General features: G+C 40.4%; 1 protein-coding gene across 1 annotated transcript; it reads right to left on the reverse strand.

The window, feature by feature from the left end:
• Positions 1-221: 221 nt before the first annotated feature.
• On the reverse strand, positions 222-9,162 carry LOC109071401 (ankyrin repeat and SOCS box protein 2-like). Its single transcript, XM_042746494.1, has 10 exons — positions 9,025-9,162; positions 4,851-5,075; positions 3,805-3,927; positions 3,297-3,466; positions 3,063-3,218; positions 2,740-2,985; positions 2,463-2,634; positions 1,017-1,587; positions 663-816; positions 222-565 (listed from the first exon to the last, which is right to left on the reverse strand). Exons 2-10 carry the CDS (start codon positions 5,066-5,068, stop codon positions 378-380), a joined length of 1,998 nt encoding a protein of 665 aa, XP_042602428.1. The 5' UTR covers positions 5,069-5,075; positions 9,025-9,162; the 3' UTR covers positions 222-377.
• Between the last annotated feature and the right edge of the window lie 11,479 nt (positions 9,163-20,641).

Genomic DNA, 20,641 nt, shown 5'->3' on the forward strand with positions numbered 1-20,641 from the left:
AATACCTTACCACCACAAAGTAAAGACAAAGTAAAGTTACTCTAAAAAACAACCAACACAAAAATACCACACTGCTGGTCAACAGGAATACAACTTACACTTGGACGTTATCATTCAACAGATAACTATTAAAGTCTGCACCACAATCAACAGACAAATACTATATAAATTAATCTACAAATACTAAAAATAATTACAGATAACAATAATAAAAAATATTTTATACTCTGTGTATACTATATACATTTGAATATTACTTTATTTACATGTATTGAGAATAATTACCGATACGAACAGAAAATAATTATGCTAAATGATTTTCAGATCTCAAGCTTTTAAATTTAAAATTAATTACACTATATCCGTAACAAAATAATTTAAAGCAGCATGTTCGGTAAACAATTAAGAATTGCATGCTGTTCATCTTCAAATGATTCCCGTTCATAACTCAAAAACTTGAGCAGTCTTCCTGGTAGAGGAAGAGCACTGATTTGCCACAGTCTGTGGATGCCCAGTCGTTGACGAATCTTGAGTCTGCACAGATGCATCAGTGTGCAAGGAAGAACTGATAAAAAGAGTGTTTGGATTTCAGTTGAGTTCCATTCATTTGTAAAAATCAGACAAACTAATGCAAATTAAGAGATTATAAAAAATATTCTTACCTGATCTTTCTTTAATATGTGCCCAATCTTTGTTGCTGTCTAGAAGTTCAGTTATTCGAGAGCAGAGTTTAACATGACCCACATAGTCAAGTAATGTGTCTATGATGGGTCCCACCCAGCTGCTGCCTGAAGGAGTAGAGATGATCTCACAAAACTGTAAGTAAAGAAATAAAAATTATTTATTTTATTAAATAATAAATTAAATTAACAAAATATAATTAAATAAAAAAATACATTATTTTTTTTTATAAATAATAATTATTTTGTAATTATAATTGTTTAAAATACTATAAAAATAATTATATAAAGCATACAGACAGTTTTATAAGACATTTTATATGACAAAATCTATACCTCTACACAGTATCCTGATTGTTCATCATTTAAAAAATACATTGTTTCTTGTCCATTTCGTCTTGGTTTAATGGGGGGATGAGGATTACTGCCATATTGACAGTTAAAACATGATAGTGCATCGCAGCCATTGTCCAGCAGGTACTTCATCATCACTTTGTACTTCATACAGAAAACCAATACTGCTGGGAAGCTGGTTGGATGAGTTGGCAGCAGGGCATTGACATTAGCACCATGCTTCACCAGTAAGGTTACCATTTCCATACTTGCTATCCTTACAGCCACCAGCAGGGGGTTGAAGATATCCAGGTTTGGATCAGCACCTGCTTCTAACAGCATAGCAGCTGCCTCAGTGTTTCCGTTTATCACAGCTGAGTACAGAGCTGTAGTGCGATGATCTTCATACATATTTGACCAATCATCTGACAGCTTTGCATTGACGTCATATCCCGCCTCAATTAATGTTTCTAAAACATCATCTCTGTTACGTTCTGCAGCCAAATGAAGAGGACTGATGCCGGTGTGTCTCACTTTGACCGTGTTAGTTCTGGGGATTAGCATGGCAACAATGCTGAGAAAGATGAGAAAGAGTCATATTTATTTCTTAATCAGTACTTGAATAAAAAAGAAAGCATAAACACCTATACCTTATTAAGACACACATGCACTGTAAGGGGTTAATTTAGTGATAATGACTGGCTGACTGTCACTTTCCACCTATTACATGGCTATATGCCAAATAAATAAATACATGGACATGATCTAAAATTATTTTATAATTTTACCGATAGGCTGTATTATCATAGAGCTTCTCCCAAAAAAAAAAAAAAAAAAAAAAAAAAAAAAACCCTAGTCCATTACAATTTACAAAGCATATTACATTTGTTGGAGCCATCAGTTCACAATACTTCAACTTATTTGTTTTAAATAATCACGTTTAACATTTGAACAGTGGAAAACTACATTACCCATGTTACTTCAAAGAAAGCTCCACCAATCAGAGAATCACAATGAGCAAAGCAAGTCAAAAGAACAATTTAACACCAAAAAATTCCCATGAAGCACTGCAAATCTCTGTATGCTCTCAAAACACTTAAATATACATGCATATTTGTTGCAATAAAAAGAAAAATATAGTTTTTTAAAACCATTTAATATTTTTTCCATCGTTTTTAATTTGAATGTAATTTGCAATGCTTTATGGGATTGTAGTTCTTTCCCTCATTAAACCCATTAAGTACATAGACTTGCACCTTTGTGTCTTAGCTCCTTATTTAAATACTTTTTTGTTTCGATTAAAAGTTTGTAATGTTATGCTTCACTGTATAGCTGTATGCTTTGGTTTATAAGTCAGAAATTTTTTGATCACAGAATTCCATGATTAAATATTCCAAAGAGCCATGTGATAAGGATAAATATGAAATGAACTGTAGTAGGCCTTCTAACCTGTCATGACCATTCTTTGCCGCAACATGAATAGGAAGTAATCCAGTTTTGTTGGCTTTGTTAACATCAGCTCGTTTTGACAAGAGTATCTCAACAACTTCAGCATGACCATTCTTAGAGGCCTCAAACAATGCGGTTGCATCATCATTTGCCTGGGTATTTACATTACCGCCTAAAGAATAGATCACTAGGTCAATGCTACTAGAATAAAACTGAGTAATTGATACTTTTTTATTTCTGTTTTTCATCCAAAAAAATTAATACAAAAAAATCTTACCTTTATATATTAGGTAGTTAAGCTCATCAACAGCATTACACTGAGCAGCTGTAAACAGAGCGTCAATGCCATACACATTTCTGGCCCACAGCTTTGCCCCTGCATTTATCAACATCTTACAGATCTTTAACTTTTTGTTCCTCACTGCTTCATGTAGTGGAGTCCCACCTTGAACACAGGCTTTTCTTGGTGTAGCTCCAAATTTCAAAAGAAGCTCCACTATCTCTTCATTAGCTTTCTCACATGCTGTAAAAATCAAGAGTGATTATTCAGACCACTTCCTGGTCATTATTTGTTGACAGATATCATGCTAAAATGTTTACCTTTGTACAGTGGCGTCTCCCACTGGTTGTTTGCAAGGTTAGGATCAGCTTTTTCCTCTAAGAGGTGCTTGACACAAGAAACATGTTTGCGACCCACAGCCAGCATGAGCGGTGTTTGACTTCTGTTTGTTTGTTTGTTGATTGCATCTGGTTTGGCTGTGGGAGCGATGGAATACAACTGTGATTTTTGAGAATGTGATTCTGGACATCATAAAAAAATGATTCATTCATCACCTTTGAGCAAAATCTTAAGGCACTCCACATGGCCATAGTATGCAGACTCATGAAGCGGTAACCAGCCGTCTTTATTGGGTTCATCAAGATTTTTAGATTTTAAATGAATGATCTCTTGTAGAGCGTTTGCATCCCCTCTCCAAATGGCCGAGAGAAAAGGGTCTAAATCACTGAAAGAACAAATATGCAAACAAATTTTAAGAACAAGAATCTTAAGGGCTGTTATCTCAGTGGATGATTTTGCTTTTTGTTCAAAATGTATGGTAATTGTTGACCTATTTTCATTTTCAGCGATTATTTCAGTAAGTTACATTCTTATGCCAGTAGGTGGTGATATGTGATGAGTTATGAGTGAGTCATTGACTCGTTCTTTCAAATGATTTGTTCAAAAACATTAATTCCATTCAGGAAGGAAACAATATGGTGTTTGGAACATTCGGAAAGTGGAGGGATATTCAGAAAAACAGCACACACACACAAATTAAATGAAACTGGTCTTGCCACTCACTTCACAGTCTCTACTGTGACCTGCAGGTGTCCATTGTGCCTTGTCCAGGCAATCACCTTTTCTTGGTCTTTACTGAAGAAATGATTGTGAACATTTCTGTCAATTTTCGCACAGATATTCTCACTGAAAGGAAGACAGCAACAAAGGTTTTTATATATTTGCAAGCAGTGGCATAGGCAGAATTTTATTTTTGGGTGAGCCTCGGCAAAAGTGAGTGGGCACTAGGCAAACTAAAAGACGGAGTCCAAGTGTAACGCAAATCCAAACCCAAGGGTTATAGCAATATTGTAAATATTTATGTTTTAAACCAGGAAGGCGAGCTAATGGATATCACACAAGCAACGTGCAAACTTTGTGCACAAGTTTTATTCCGGTGAACCTCTTAATCTCAGTCAATTCACCAGAAACTGAAAGTAAAAACGTACGGATCTTTAGGCATCTGACGCTGCATAATGGTGCATATTCTCTCAGAGATGAATCTACTTCATATGCTGATAATGATTATATAACTGTTTTATTTCTCTTATGGCCTGAACTTAGGCTAGTGGAAAAAATTAGAAGAAATGTCTTTCGTATTAAACAGGTTTTTTTCGGTGCTTGAAATAAAGCTGCTCTTAATTTTCATAGATGATTGCAGTGTTAATAATTTTGATTATAGGCCAATAATTCATTGTTTCCTTTTTTAAAAAAGATTTTAAAAATGTTTCTCATTGAGGAGTAAGCTAGCCTAATCTTTTATTACCCTCGTAGCACGTTAGTTGTGGGGTGATGCACTATAAAATTAGCCTATTGCGGGGGAAATTAATTGTAATATTAATTTAATAATAGAAGTGATAATAATAGGCCTAATAATAGGAAGAATGTAACAGGCCTGGAAATGCCACATGCTCTTAATATTGCCAATTAGATATAACTAAAGTGTATAAAATTATTTTATTCAGGAGCAGGACTGGACACCAATGTTCCATGGCATCATTGCGAAAACCCCATGTTAGAACTTTTATTTTTAGAGTGTTGTTGTACATGACAACAGGGAAAGAAATCACCTGGGAGGGTTTGCCGAGTTAGGGTTGCATGGCGGTTGTTGTGTAGCTGGCTGTGTGTGGGCATGCACTTGTCGATTCTGCCATGGAGTTACATTTGTATTAGCTAGACTTCGTTCAATAGCTAACTGCAACAGCTGATCTTCAGACAAGTGTGCATAAGCACTGAAGTCCTCCAGGTTGTCTTTTGTTGTCAATGAAGAAGCCATTGCTGCCGCCATTTTGCACCTGTAATAGTAAAATGCTCAGAAATTTGAAAACTGATGAACATCCAAATAACAGTTCTAATCAATCACACAAACTGCCAAGAGAATAAATTAATAGAAAATGTATATTAGAATTCAAGTGGAAATTATGCAGTCAGCTAAGTTTACATTATTTAGGAAAATAACTTCCATCTTAATAAAAATATACATATAAAAAAGGTTACTGTAACCATTTTACTGTAACCAAAATTTCCAATGTCATTTTCATTTCATCTTGCATGTAATGTCTGATAAAGCAGTGTTTGTGAGCTCAGTGCTGCTTTGTGTACAGCTGTTACTGGGGAAACCTGTTTCTCCCACTTTAAAGCACCTCCTGCTGGCAGAGAATGAATTTGCATTTTCAATAAGTTCATCTGATTTATGCAGCAAACATATTTTGCTTGTTATCAAAAGTAATCTACTCTAGAGGGACTGTTTAACTGTTGTTACTGATTCTATTTGGAAGTGTACCGGATGTTAAGTTAGGGCCACAAAAGCGCGCATGCGCAGTAACATTTGTTTATGTTGTTGCTGTTGAAACCATAGACATATAAATACCTAGACGCCTCAGTGGCAGCTTTGAGCCGTTGTGTATAGTATAACTGTGACATATACATGTAATGTAATTTGAATGTACATTAATGAAATTAAGTTGTTTTATTGCTGTCTCTGTGTTCAACCCCAACATTTTAGCTTTTCTTGTGCTTCAGGTCAGAACACAGCTCATTCCCTTTGAAATACTGGGAAAAAAAAACTAAATAATACATCTTTAAACACTAATAATTTACCATCATTGACAAAATTGAATACAACCAGCGAATACAAATCAAAAAGTGACACACTGGTAGTTTGCTTTTTATTTTGATAGCACTCTATACAGAAAAACTCCACAACAAACAATAACAAATGCAACTGATAAGCCTTTATGGATCTAGTAAAACTTAGTTACAGTGGTAAAATATTATGCACTGATACAGCGCACAGTAAAAATATAGTAAAAGTGACATGTAATATTAAAAAATATATGTTGTACAACTTGTAGTAAAGTGAATAATATAAAAAGCTATTTACATTATGTAGCTTTTGTGTAAATACACATACAGTTCATGATCAGCATTAAACAGACTGTGTAAATAATTTAAAATGCAGTCTATAGTATTGTGATTGACTGAATAAACTAGTTATATTTAAATAATAATATTAATAATTCCTTACATTTTCTGGGCACTCAAAGCACTTTACATAGAAGGGGGAATCTCCTCGTCCACCACCAGTGTGCAACATCCACCTCTAAATATTTGACAAAAATGACAGAAACATTTAATAAGGTAATTATATTAATTATATTATATTATTATAAAAATTACCCTTACAAAAGGTAAAAAAAAAAAAAAAAACTCCTGGACGTCTATTCCGGGGAGAGAGAGTGGTTTGAATATGACCAGGGTCATTCTGCCCATTCATTCAGGGCTATTCTGGGTTTTAACTAGTACAAAAACAACATTAGGCTGTGGAAGTATAGCCTTGTCTCTTGGAAATTCAGAGAACAGCTTTCTTCAGCTTTCCTTAAGGCTTTCCTTGTTTGCAATTGACTAAAAAGGAAAAAAAAGTCAAAGTTCACAGTTTTATGATAAGCTATGAAATCATTATAATCAAGTGATGATAAACTTACTCTTTGTAAATAAATAACGTTAGTAAAATTAAAGAGAGATGTTTTAGCTCTATCCCTAATCCTGGCAGTCTGAGATTTGTCAAAGTGCTCACTGTACATATTGTGCTTATAACACAAATTAGTTTATCATATAAACTGCAATATAAAACTTAAGAATTCATTTAAACTTTGATTTCTTATAAAGTCTCAGCTTTCACAGCTAACTAGTGATATCGCTAGCTGTTAATAGACACTGATGGCTAATTAAGCTGTCAACATAAAGCTAAAAATGACCAAAAAACATCCAGAAACAACTGTTGAGTCTTACCTGTGAAAGATAATGCCATGAGATCTGTTTTTATTATTGTGCGATGGTTTGTAGATGCACAAGCTGCCGATGAATCAGGTATGTTTTCCTCTGTCCCGATATGAGAGTTATGGAGAGTTGACCGCTCCAATATGGCGGCGACGTTGACGTGCGGGCGAGCGGCCAGTGAAGCGTCTAGGTATACATGCTGCGTCCTGGGAAGTTCGTACTTACGAGTTGACAAATCGTAATTACGACATCGGGCGCGTTCAAGTCAGTTTAGTCGGCACAAGATGGCGGTGTACCTTCTTTTAATAAATTACAAGAAAAGACAACAGGGTTTGTTAACTCTGCTTATAGAAAATGAAGAGCAAAAAAATTGCATCAGGTGTGTTTTGCATATTAAATTTTTTAAAATAATTTAGGAAGCCACTTTAATCTGTATCGCATAAAAACGTATTAATTGTTATATTGCAATCCTGTCTATTAATTTCAACTAACAGACGTTGCATCCATCGATCCATGTATTCTGGCATGTTTCTCATTGACACGCCCCCAACTCGGAAACGTCCTGACATGAATGATATTGTATGAAGCGTTGTTTGTTTACATTACGTTGCACCTCGCATAATGAAAACAATGTTTGTCATACCACCATCAAAACTTAGCATATAGACAGTTGGATGTTGAATATTCATCCGAATTATGGTGAAAACCAAATTATTTGTGTGTTAAAATAGCATTTGTGTGTTCAAAATGTAAAGAAATGCTTATATTACTTCAGTGGCCATCAGAGCAAACCCTCTGACATGGCACGCTGTGGTACTGCAAGATGGCGGTGCCCGCTCCAAAAGCTATAACAAAACAACCTTTTTTTCTGTAAAATGGTAACAGTAATCATGTTTGTTATTTATTTTTTAATCAAAGTGGAAATCACTTTACTAAATAATGTTCACTTAACTGTCTGCTTCACTTCACTTTCCACTTTAAAGGTCAGTTAAAGCTGCAGTCGTAAGTTTTGCCTCTTTGTCGCCATCTCTGTTTGAAAACCTGGAATTGCAGCTGTGTGCGAATTATCTTCCTTGCGTGGGTTGCTCACCGGCATGGCTCCAGCAGATGAATCTAGAGTATGTGTGGCAGTCAGTCACCACACCAGTGTGGGTATTTACTGTACTTCTCTATCACAGATTCTAGTCTACGTCTTGGAATATATGACCCAAATAAGAATTTTGTGTGAAAGTGTGAATCTTCATGTGATTTCAGTTTCTGTACAGTCTAATCTCTAATTGACACATTTGAATTTCATATTAAGAAACATTTTTAATCCAAAAAGCAAATTATGCTCCCTTGGAACTGGTTGTCTTTAAAATACTGATCTTGTGTAATCCCAGGCTATCTGTAATAAGATGCACTTTTGAAATTGGAATATAATTTAATTTCATTCACATGTGTTTCATAAACACATAATCTTTTCTGGATTACAATCCACCATCAGAATGATAAAATGAATTATTCTAGCTGCTGTGAGAAAAAGCTATAAACGATCCGCCACCTGCAGGATCCTCACATGCGATAGCCTAGTAGCCGGGAAAACTTTATGTTTACAGACATGACATAATGGTGTAGTGCCATACTCGAATTTCCCACGAAAAACCTACCCGTACCACTCAAATTAGAAAACTTTATTACAAGTTTACCGTTGTGAATCGGGCTAAAGTAAAGCGATAGTTTTGAACACTGGCTGGTTATGTACTTGCTCAAATATTGATTTCGGGTCATTTTTAACCAAAAAAAAAAAACAAAAAAAAAAGATATGGACTGCAGCTATAATTAAAATATAAGCTTATTTTCCAGGTTTTGCCATGGATCAGTAAACATTAAAAATTGTTTTTCAACTGTACACAAGTTCCCTTACAAGTCCTAACAACAACATCACTATAATTCAACACTACTATCATTGAGAAGTCCACCTACCTTTCTACAGGATATCAATAATTATACGTTGAATGTGATGTATGTGGATCTTCTCCTTTATCTGTACAGCAGTTGCTGCTGCGTGCTTTATGAAGAGTCTCTGAGATGTCTTGATTTCATGTCACGGTGTAAACAAGTGATTGCCTTATAAATATATCTGCCTGGCTTGCATGTGATTCATTAGAGCATGCCTGCTTAGATGTGACATGATCTTCCTTGCATACAGGTCAAGAGAAGAGCAGGAGATCTGTTTTGAAACTAGGAAAATCACTCTGAAACTAGAAAACAACATTTAATCCTGAACTTCCATGAATTTGTTATAAATGATAATGAAGTTGACAAATCTTGCAGCATTGACTTCATTCAGTGGTTTAATATGCAAAAACAACAGGAATATATAAATATACTGTTTACAAATATGTTTCATGCTTGTGTGAAATAACACATTTCTTTATAATCTCTTAATTTGCAGAATTAGTTTTTCTTGTATTGAACTGTAAATATACTGTACACACTCTGTTGTCACTTTAGGAGTAAATAAGGTACTTTTGTGTACTTTTGTCACACCAGAGATAGCTTTTGTGCTGTTTTTCTGAGTGTAAAGATTTACATTGTGTCCTATTATGACCAGTCAGGCTTTCTACACACTGTTCCATGCATTATTTACATCAGGAAATATCATTACATGGCCTAATGCTTGAGTGACCCAATTTTTAAGACAGCTGTCTGTGATTGCTGGCATGTGCTAGAAACCTCTCTGTGACACTGTAAACATCTCAGATGGATACTCATACCTCTTGTCCTATTAAATGACTCATGTGTTTTCATCTGTAGGAGTGTGGCAATGAAGGTCTGAAGCTGTAAAATAGTTCAAGTATTAATGAAGTTCTGAAGGTAGATACTAGATATGTTAATAATAAACCATTTTTCTAATCAACATTTGATCCAAACATACAGTTCAGTCTGCATGTTGGTGGTATTCTATGTACGCAAGTGCTTTTGGTTTTATTACTGTGTCCATGCAGGAGCTCAAAGTCTTATCCTTTAATACACCTTAGGGTTATAACACATTTAGAACATCACCGCTTTCATTCTGCTCATTAGCTAACTTATCACATTCTTTACTGTGTTATGGGCAAAATGATGCATTATTTATTGATTCGTTTATTTCAGTAATTAATTAATTAACGCAAAATAGTCATCCATGTATACCATCAGCTTGTTTTTTTTCACTCAGGCTTTAATAAATGTTACAATTTAAGCTTCAGTGCATGAAATGAATTGTACAGACACCCACTGGTCCACTTGGACATTAAAAAAATTAACAACACAAATCATTACAGTGCTTCTCATATAATTTAAAAATAAACAAGTTTTCTCATACTTAGCATCACATTCACTGAAAAAAGTAACCTAAATACATTGTTTTTTATTAAAGTCAGAAATATGCTTAAAAGAATAAATCAGCCTAATAGAATCAACCAACTAAAGTAATTCAGGTAAAATCAGGTAGAAATGGCTTCTTAAGCTAACAACACCTCCACATTTACTTACTTTACAATATAAAACAAAAGGTGAAATAATGTTAGCCGTGTATTTTTTTCGGTTACAGTAATGGATGAATTCGATCCTGATAATCAGCAAGGACCTTACTTAGCTAGAGAAGACTGCACATGTTGAGATGAGAATATGTATACAGTTGACCACTGTAAGTCTAGCAGTGATGTAGGAAACTTGGATCAGGGGGCTAAACATGGATTCTATGTGATCCCAGTGATAAGGAGACTAAACCTTTCCAGGCGGCCTGATATGACCTGTTATCCAAGAGGGATATAAACAAGGATAGTAAAGATCTCTGGAGGCCAGACTAGCATTTAGCAGTTCCTTCACAGGCTTGTAGCCACATGTGCTTATAAATAGGTATGTATTATGTAGAAATAACCTGACTCTAGCATGTCTTCTACAAATCAGAGTGAATTATAATTCAGTAGACATTTTACTGACTTAAGGCCCCGGTATACTTCAAAAGAAGTTCGTTTTCATTCATGTATTTGGTACTTGCTACCTTATATCTTTACTCTTTCCTTTCATTATTTTCATGGCTTTGGAAAACTTGTCTCGAATGTTTCTCTGCGTCGCTTTTTGCATAACTGAGGGTCGTGGACACAAAGCTTTGTTGCACGACAAAGATACGGTGGCCAAGAAGGGCAAAACAGATTACAATTGTAAAAACAACAAATTACAAACTCAAATGCAAATCTAAAAAACAAAATAATTCAGAAAACCAACAACAATTCAGAAACTATTATAACAAGTCAGAAAACACAATAGCCCCTTTCACACTGCACGTTGGACCTGGAAAATTGCCGGAACACTGTGTGAACGCAAACACGTCCCGGGATTGATTCCGGGATTGATCCCGGGTTGGGGACCTAGTGACATTGCCGGGTTCAGTCCCGGAATGAGCGCTATGTGAACAAAAGCCATAACTAATGCCGTAAAGGGTGTGTCGTAGTGATGATGCACGTTATATCGCCGACTCTTTTAGCGTGTTTGGAAGGCAGATCAGCGTTCGTGACGAAACAAATATGTGCAAACTGTAACAAAGCAGAGATCAGTTAGTTCCTCACTTGCCGCGCTGAAGCTGAGATCGTTTGCCAGCTTAAGTGAAAGTTAACGTGCCTAGCGTTTTCGACTTGTACATTACACGTCACACCCTGATATTATGTGTCTCCACGGGACCTTTACGGGTTGTGTGTGAACGCACGCACATATTCCGGGTAATCACTGGCAGTGTGAATGGGGCAAAATCTAGCAACCCGGGAACAATTGCTGGGACCCATTACCCGTGTATTTTCCAGAACTGCAGTGTGAAAGGGGCTAATGACAAATTTGAAAACAAAATAATAAGTTAGAAAACACAACGAAAAATAAGACAAACCGGAAGAGGTACAGTAGGTATAGTTTGAGACAGCGCCATTGGTTTGGGATTACTCACCACTGACTGGACGAGACATCTGTCAATCAAAGTATACAGAAAGAACCAGCTGAACAACAGCAGAGTCGTGGTAGAAAGTTCAGAGATGGTCTTAATGTTGCTCGGTTTAAATGTATTGTATGAATTGCGCTTACTATGGAATAAAACATATGGAGTGTCTATTTACACTTTGTGCAAATAACCTGCCTTATTAGCATTTTGGCATTGCTATTTCCTCAGCTCCAGTGGTGCAGGTGGTTGAGTGTGTGGCTTTGGCTTTTTGACGCAATCGACACGGGTTCGATCCCACCTTTTACCAAACTTTTTTTTTCTCCCTTTTCAAATCTCGTATTAGCAATGGATTCTATTTACACTAAGTGAAAATAGCAGTATTTTTAGCAATGTGCTATTTACACTAAGTGCATATACCTATTTACACTGTTAAAATAGCAGGATTTTCTGCTATGTATACTAATTGTTGTAAATAGTGGCAATTATCTGCACTTCAGTATTGTAGTACATTATAAAACAGTATGCAATAATAACGTATTGAGTGTAAATTATACTTTTAATTCAAATTATTAAATGGATGCCACCTTATTGGTACAATAAAGCCCTCACTACACCTACCCTAACCCTACCCTATACTTTATTTTCACCTTTTTGATTATTTCCTTATTTTGTATTGAAAATAAATGTCTTTATGATGTGATACGAGATTTGAAAAGGGAGAAATAAAAGTTCAGCAAAAGGTGGGATCAAACCCGGGTCGATCAAGTTAGAAAGTCTAAAACACACACTTAATCAATTGCGCCACTGGAGCTGACTGAATATCTATGCTAAAATGCCAATAAGGCAGGTTATTTGCACAAAGTATGTTTTATTCCACAGCAAGCGCAATTAATACAATACATTTAAACCGAGCTATTTTAAGACCACCTCTGAACTTTCTACCACTACTCTGCTATTTTTCGGCTGGTTATTTCTGTATACGTTGATTGACAGATGTCTCGTCCAGTCAGCGGTGATTAATCCCAAACCAATGGCACTGTCTCAAACTATACCCACCTCTTCCGGTTTGTCTGATTTGTCGTTGTGTTTTCTGACTTGCTATTTTGTTTTCGGAGTTGTCATTGTGTTTTTTCTGACTTTTTATTTTGTTTTCAAATTTGTCATTGTGTTTTCTGACTTGTTATAATGTTTTCTGAATTGTTGTGTTTTCTGAATTGTTATTTTGTTTTTTAGATTTGCATTTAAGTTTGTAATTTGTTATTTTGTTTTCAGAATTGTAATCTGTTTTGCATTTCATGGCCACCATACAAAGAAGGTGGAGTTTCAGAACACACCTACTGATTGTGTAACCGCCACGGACCAATGGAAGCTCAAAGGTGTTTAGGAGCCAAAAGTTCCCTTTCATAGGTCACTTCGATGCTGCGGTGACGTCACCGTATGGGAACACCTTCGGTGTGACGAATGTCTGAAGCCCTATACCATCTCGCCAATCCTATTGCGTACGCATCGTATACCCGGGCGCCGCGCGCTCTATTTCGCTCAGATTTCATTTCCTTCAGGAAAGAGAATCATCTGTGCCCTGGAATCATCTCGCGTTCATAGCGGTTTTCTCGAGCAGTGTTAACTCCTCTTCGCGGACGCGATGAGCTTTCGGAAGTGCAAGGAACCGTGTACCAGGTTCATCACTAAGGGAGACACTCACGAAAGGTGCGTAGTCTGTTTGGGATTACATCACGCGCAGTCTGCGCTTAGTGGCCTTTCCTCTTGTCCCCACTGTGATGGCCTGCGACTTAAAGTACTGCGTTCGAGGGTAGAAGTGTTTTCCAAGGTCGCCCCCGCGTCCAACCCCCGCCGTGTCACTTCTGCGGCTGCCGAGGCACCGCACGAGGCGATGGCTTGGGGAGACATGTGCGACCTCACTTACGACGACAGCGCGGCGCTGGAGTTTTCTCCACATCGCTCGCTCTCCCCTACCCGAGTGCAGGATGCCACCTTCTTCGAACCCGTTGTGTTCTCGGACGGGGGTTTACAGCCCACCCCGGAGGCATACGATGCTATCTCCTTCGGTTGTGGGCAGTTTGACGACGACGTCTTATCCACCGCGGCCTCGGAGTCTGAGGACTTCGTGGCCGATACGGACAGTCCTCTCCCTCCTAGCGGACAGGAGAAGCGCGTTTCCCCCTCCTACAGCGAGCTGTTGGATGTGGTCTCTCGTGCGGTGGGTAAGCTGGGACTGGATTGGGAGGTTGAGAAGGCCGAGGCCCAACCTTCATCTAAGCTGGACGACCGTTTTTTTTTAACTAGTCGTGCTCCTGCGCAGCCCCGTAGGCCCCTGCCTTTTTTCCCGGACCTCCACCAGGAGGTTTCGAGGTCCTGGAAGCAGCCCTACTCGGCGCGCATCACTAACGCTGCGGCCGCGGATTTCGCCACCATTTCAGATATGGCGAACCGTGGCTATACAGCGATGCCTCCGGTTGAGGAGACTCTCGCCGAACATCTGGCGCCTAATTCGGCCACGGCATGGAAGTCTCGCCCCCTCCTTTCCTTCGAAGGCGTGTCGAGTCACGTCTAGCCTCGTCGGGAAATCTTACATGGCTGCTGGCCAGGCGGCCGCCGCATCGCTCCACTCTATGGCGGTCCTCCAGGCCTACCAAGCGGAGCTTTTAAAGGATCTCGACGAGGGGGAGGGCATCACACCCGAGGCTGTGAAAGAGCTGCGTCGAGCAACGGATTTGGCGCTACGCGCTACCAAACATACTGCTCGGGCAGTGGGCCGTTCCATGGCTGGTTTGATTACGGTCGAGTGCCACCTTTGCCTGAATCTCACCGATATCAAGGAAAAGGATAAATCTTTTCTCATGGACGCGCCCATTTCTAAGGACGGTTTGTTTGGAGAGGCAGTTATGTCGGTGGTGGATAAATTTAGGGCAGCGAAACAGCAATCAGCCGCTTTCCGCCAGCTGATTCCACGCAGACCCAGGGAGACTGAACGGCGGCAGGCGCCCGCGCGGTCTTGTTCAACCTCTTCAAACCGCCAACGGGCTGCCTCACGGGAAGAGCCTTCGCCTATGGCGCCCCCTCGTAAGGACTGGGGTCCTAAGGCTTTTCCACCAGCTCGCCAGCGACAGCGGAAAAGATTAGACCTGAGTTCGACGGCTAATGCCTCTCGCTCTCGGGCTCCTAATAGCAGCTCCTGATATTCTCGCTGCTTGCCAGGGACTGTGCCCTCCCCTAGAGAGCGCTATTGGACCGTTTTCGCGCATCCAACCCTCTCACTGCAGTCCCCACGCTCAAACATTGACTGTCTCGCCGCAAAAGGCGCTTCGAGCAGCATTGGATCGAGCAACCATGTCAGGCGTTTCCTCAGACACTCTGCGCGATTCAGCCTTCAGAATCCGAGGAACGTTACAAGGGTCTGGCAAAGACGGCCCGTTTATGACGGCTCACACAGCCGCCGCTTTTTTCGCTAGCGGCAGAGCCCGATGTTCATCTTGTTGGATTAATTCCTGCCGTGGACACGCTTCAGGATTATACACAACGAGATGCAACGGATTTGACGCACGCGCTTCCCCGGCTTACGGACGCCGCGAGCTTTCCATATTCGGGCATGTTAACGCGTATGAAAACGCTGAAAAAGGCGGAAACCTTGAAACCACTGACGCTATTTCGGGCCGCGTGGGAACGCTTGCCCGGCATTTCGCAATGGGTGTTACGCACGATTCGTCTCGGATACACCATTCAGTTTCGAAAAGGCCCGCCTCCTTTCCGCGGAATTCTTCCCACGGTTGTGAAACCAGAGGAAGTCGCGGTGCTGCGGCAAGAAATGACAGCTCTGCTGAAGAAAGGGGCTACAGAAGAAGTACACCCCTCTCAGATGGAGTCAGGTTTTTACAGCCGCTATTTTGTTGTACCAAAAAAAGGGGGCGGTTTGCAACCCATATTGGATCTACGCCGTTTGAATCTTGCACTCAGGACGAGCAAATTCAAGATGTTAACGGTAAAGTCCATTTTGTCTCAGATTCAACCAAACACTTGGTTTGTCACGATCGATCTGAAGGATGCATATTTTCATATTCAGATCATCAAGAGACACAGGAAGTGCCTCAGAGTCGCTTTAGAGGGCAAAGCGTATCAATACCGTGTTCTTCCTTTCGGCTTAGCCCTGGCTCCCCGAACTTTTTCAAAATGCATGGACGCAGCTCTGGCCCCGTTGCGGCTCCAGGGCGTTCGGTGTTGAATTACTTGGATGATTGGCTGGTGCTAGCTCAATCACAGACTCAAGCACTCTCTCACCGAGATTTAGTGCTGAATCATTTAAGCAGCCTGGGCTTATCCACGAATACCCAGAAGAGTGTTTTAATCCCCTCTCAACGGATAACCTTTCTGGGAATAGATTTGGACTCTCGCGCGATGACAGCCAGACTATCTCTCCCGTGCGTTCAGTCTCTCGCGTCATGCGTGCGTCACTTCAAAGTAGGCCGCACAGTGACGGTGAGTTTGTGTCTCAGGCTGTTAGGTCTGATGGCAGCGGCATCCCCTGTAATTCGTCTGGGCTTACTTCACATGCGCCCTTTTCAGTGGTGGACGAAAAGTAAGAACATTTCACCCCGTTGTTTTCCGCATCGTACGATTTCGGTGACACGGAGGTGTGTTATGTCAATAAAACAGTGGATGTCAACCGAGTTCCTTCTAGCCGGAGTTCACCTGGGGATTTGTGCTTCCCGAGAGACTGTCACGACGGACGCATCTTTGACCGGTTGGGGAGCTGTTTGTCAAGGGCGCCCAGCTCATGGAGTGTGGACAGCGACACAACGCGGTTGGCACATAAACAGGTTGGAACTACTGGCAGTTTTTCTAGCTCTCCAGTATTTCTCAAATCTGCTGACCGGCCGTCATGTACTACTCAGGTCAGACAACATGGCGGTTGTGTCATACCTGAATCATCAAGGAGGGTTACGCTCTCGCCCCCTGTGCAGGCTGGCGAGGAGTATTCTTCTTTGGTCTCAGAACAGATTTCTATCGATCCGAGCAGTTCATGTCCCCGGACGTTTGAACGTCGGAGCGGATCTGCTATCCAGACAGACACTGGAGCAGGGGGAATGGAGATTACACCCACAGACGGTGAGCCTTTTATGGCGGATATTCGGAGAGGCGAGAGCGGACTTATTCGCGTCGAGCACGACTACGCATTGCCCGCTGTGGTTCTCCCTATGCCCTCCATCGCCCCTAGGCTTGGATGCGTTAGCTCACGATTGGCCCAGGACCAGCTTGTATGCTTTTCCTCCAATTCATTTAATTCCAGCAGTGTTGTCCAGGATACGGCTGGACAGAGTGGAGCAGCTGCTGCTGGTGGCTCCGTGGTGGCCCACACAGCCGTTGTTTGCGGAACTGGTCAGTCTAATAGCGGGCTCTCCATGGGAGATTCCCCTCAGACAGGACTTACTATCGCAAGCACGAGGGATGATTTGGCACCCGAGGCCAGATCTGTGGAAACTGTGGGCGTGGCCTCTGAGCGGAGTGAGTTAATATGTCCCGGTCTTTTTTCTGCGGAAACCTCCGAGACTATTATGAATTCCAGAGCAGCATCTACGAGACGCTTATATGCTTTCAAATGGAAGCTGTTTACGACCTGGTGTGGTTTTCGTAGTATAGACCCAGTTTACTGCCCAGTGGCTTCAGTACTGGAGTTCCTTCAAGACCGTTTCTCTGATGGAGTAACACCAGCAACTTTGAAAGTTTATGTGGCAGCCATTTCAGCTAACCACGTATATATGGATGGTGCTTCAGTGGGCCGCCATCCGCTGGTCTCTCGCTTTTTACAAGGTGCACGACGGCTGAGGCCTTTCCGCCCTGTGCGAGTTCCCTCATGGGATTTATCTATTGTACTGCAAGGTCTATCAGGACATCCGTTTGAGCCCTTGGAAACCGTACCGGATAAAATCCTGACCTTGAAGACAGTTCTTCTTATGGCTTTATCCTCCCTCAAGAGAGTTGGGGATTTACAGGCTCTTTCTGTTTCGCCGTCGTACATGGATTTTGCACCGGGCTTTGTGAAGGTATTGCTGCGACCGAGGCCTAATTATGTCCCTAAAGTCGCTTCGAACCCCTTTCATTTTCAGCAGACGGTCCTGGAGGCTTTACCCCCTGCTGGGACAGGATCAGAAGATCTAAGTCTTTGCCCTGTCAGAGCGCTCAAGACTTATGTCGATCGATCAGCCTCATGGCGTGAGTCCGACCAGCTGTTTGTCTGTTTTGGACACAAGAATAGAGGCCATGCTGTCACAAAGCAACGCATGTCCCATTGGTTGGTGGAGGCAATATCTTTAGCCTATGAGGCGCGCGGTCTCACTTCGCCTCTAGGAGTCAAAGCTCATTCCACTAGAGCAGTCGCTTCCTCTCAGGCGGCCCTCAGTGGATCTTCTATGGCTGATATCTGTGCTGCGGCAGGATGGTCCTCACCGAACACTTTTATCAAGTTTTACAGTTTGGATGTAAGGACGGCTCCTGGCTCCCGGGTTCTCTCCGCTTGAGCAGATGGTTTCTTTGATTCCTAGCTATCAGGTACGTCAGGCGTTATGGTATAGGGTTCCCATACGGTGACGTCACCGCAGCATCGAAGTGACCTATGAAAGGGAACATCTCGGTTACGTATGTAACCACAGTTCCCTGAATAGGGAACGAGATGCTGCGGTCCCGGCCGTTCCATACCTGATAGCGTTCTTCTCTTCAGTTCATGAAATCTGAGCGAAATAGCGCGCGGCGGCCGGGTATACGATGCGTACGCATGCGTAGGGCGGTGCCAAGCGCTATTTGGCCAATAGGATTGGCGAGATGGTATAGGGCTTCAGACATTCGTCACACCGAAGGTGTTCCCATACGGTGACGTCACCGCAGCATCTCGTTCCCTATTCAGGGAACTGTGGTTACATACGTAACCGAGATGAACTCCCCCAGAAAGTTTGCTTTGGTCAGCCGAACTGCTGAAATGAACTCAAAACGAACTTCGTTTTGGCCTGATTTTTTTTCCGAAATGACGTTATATCAGTTGGTTATTCAATTTCGTTTGAAGTTTATCGGGGCCTTTATAGAATTTTAGCTTTTGAAGACTGACACTTTACCACTTGGCCCTTGTGCCAGTCTATTTGATTCATAACTTGGAAGAGCCCAACGGAGACTTACAGCAATACATATTGAGTCTATTGAGCCTTGCCGCAAAATGTCCATCCTTTACAAAAATGAAGTGCAGTGTAATTGCAGTATTATTTTAATCGAAACAGGAAAACATGCAGTTTTGTTCAGTAATATGATGCTGTGCTACACAAATTGTGCTAAAAATTAGCTAAAATGTTTTTAACTGTAGTACTGTTATACTACTGTTGTAGATGTTATATATTGTAGTAGCCTACAACTACATTTGAATGAAGTATACTTGAAGTTCAGTGTAGTGTAACTGCATTACAGCTGCAGTTCACTTTTGACTTCCCTATAATTTTACTATGCAGTGCACATATAGTTCCTTGCAGTGCAACTGCAGTTTAGGGCACTACATTTTATAGTTCAGTGCAATACAACTTCAGATAAATAGTCTACATTAAAACTTCAGTACTGATATTGTGCTGTAAAGTACACTACAAGAAATAAAACATACTTGAAGTCAGTAGCGGTTTTTGGCACAGGCGAACCGGGCAGCCGCCCGGGGTGGCATTTTTTCATGATACGTGAGGGGCGGCACAAGCAGTTAAAAATAAAAATAATCCTCTGTAGCACCACCGCAAAGCAATTTTCTATTATCTATCATTTCACTGTGTGGGGAATTGGCAAATTGGCACCCCTGTTTACTGAGAAGGTGCCGTGCACAGAAGCTGTGTGAGAAAGGGAAAGGGGAGCGGGGCGTAGCGGTATCCATGTCATGAATGAAGGGCTAATGTTAATTGGTGGGTATAACTCTTAAATTTGTTAGCCTTTTTGCTATGATGCTTGCTATGCTTATACAACAATAATTCGGGTTTTAACTCAACAAACATCTAATTTCACCATAATATTGTGCTTTGCAACAAAACTGTTACAAGTTCAGTTATTATTTATTTCAATCAGTTGGGTTAACATTAGGCCCTGTTATTAGCCAATGGAATTTTCAAATCTGTGTAATTATAAAAATTATAATTTAAATCAGACTACTTTTCAAATTGTATTTCATAAACCAACATCTCAGACGTTATGTCAAAACATCATGGGGTTTCAAATAAAAAAAATTACTTTCTGTTACAGAGCAGGGCATTGATTTCATACGTGTCCACTGCAGAGGACATCGGGGCTTAAACCATGTTTATCAGGCATTTTGGGAGACACAACAAGTGAATATGGAAATAAATTATACATCAGTATTCCTATGAAATATTAGATATTATTATTAAAATGTTGCCAATTATTACTCCAATTATTACACTTCTTTTTTCATAAAATGTTGCTCCAAGAACACACTAATATGCAAATTAGAGACAGTGTATAGATACATTGCATTGAATGGGAATATTAATTTATGGCCATTTTACCCACATATTGCAAAAAGTAAAATGGTGTATCAATTCATTCCATTATATCTTTCAAAACATAGTTGAGAATCATCTT

This window comes from Cyprinus carpio, chromosome B20 (assembly GCF_018340385.1).
Source record: "Cyprinus carpio isolate SPL01 chromosome B20, ASM1834038v1, whole genome shotgun sequence".
In the NCBI taxonomy this organism is placed as follows: Eukaryota; Metazoa; Chordata; class Actinopteri; order Cypriniformes; family Cyprinidae; genus Cyprinus; species Cyprinus carpio.

Excerpts from the sequence above, each read along its gene's own strand:
- LOC109071401 (XM_042746494.1), bottom strand. The coding sequence starts at position 5,068 with ATGGCGGCAGCAATGGCTTCTTCATTGACAACAAAAGACAACCTGGAG. Across the intron at positions 3,467-3,804 it reads GTCACAGTAGAGACTGTGAA|TGATTTAGACCCTTTTCTCT; the intron begins GTGAGTGGCAAG and ends TTGTTCTTTCAG. Across the intron at positions 2,986-3,062 it reads GGAGACGCCACTGTACAAAG|CATGTGAGAAAGCTAATGAA; the intron begins GTAAACATTTTA and ends TGATTTTTACAG.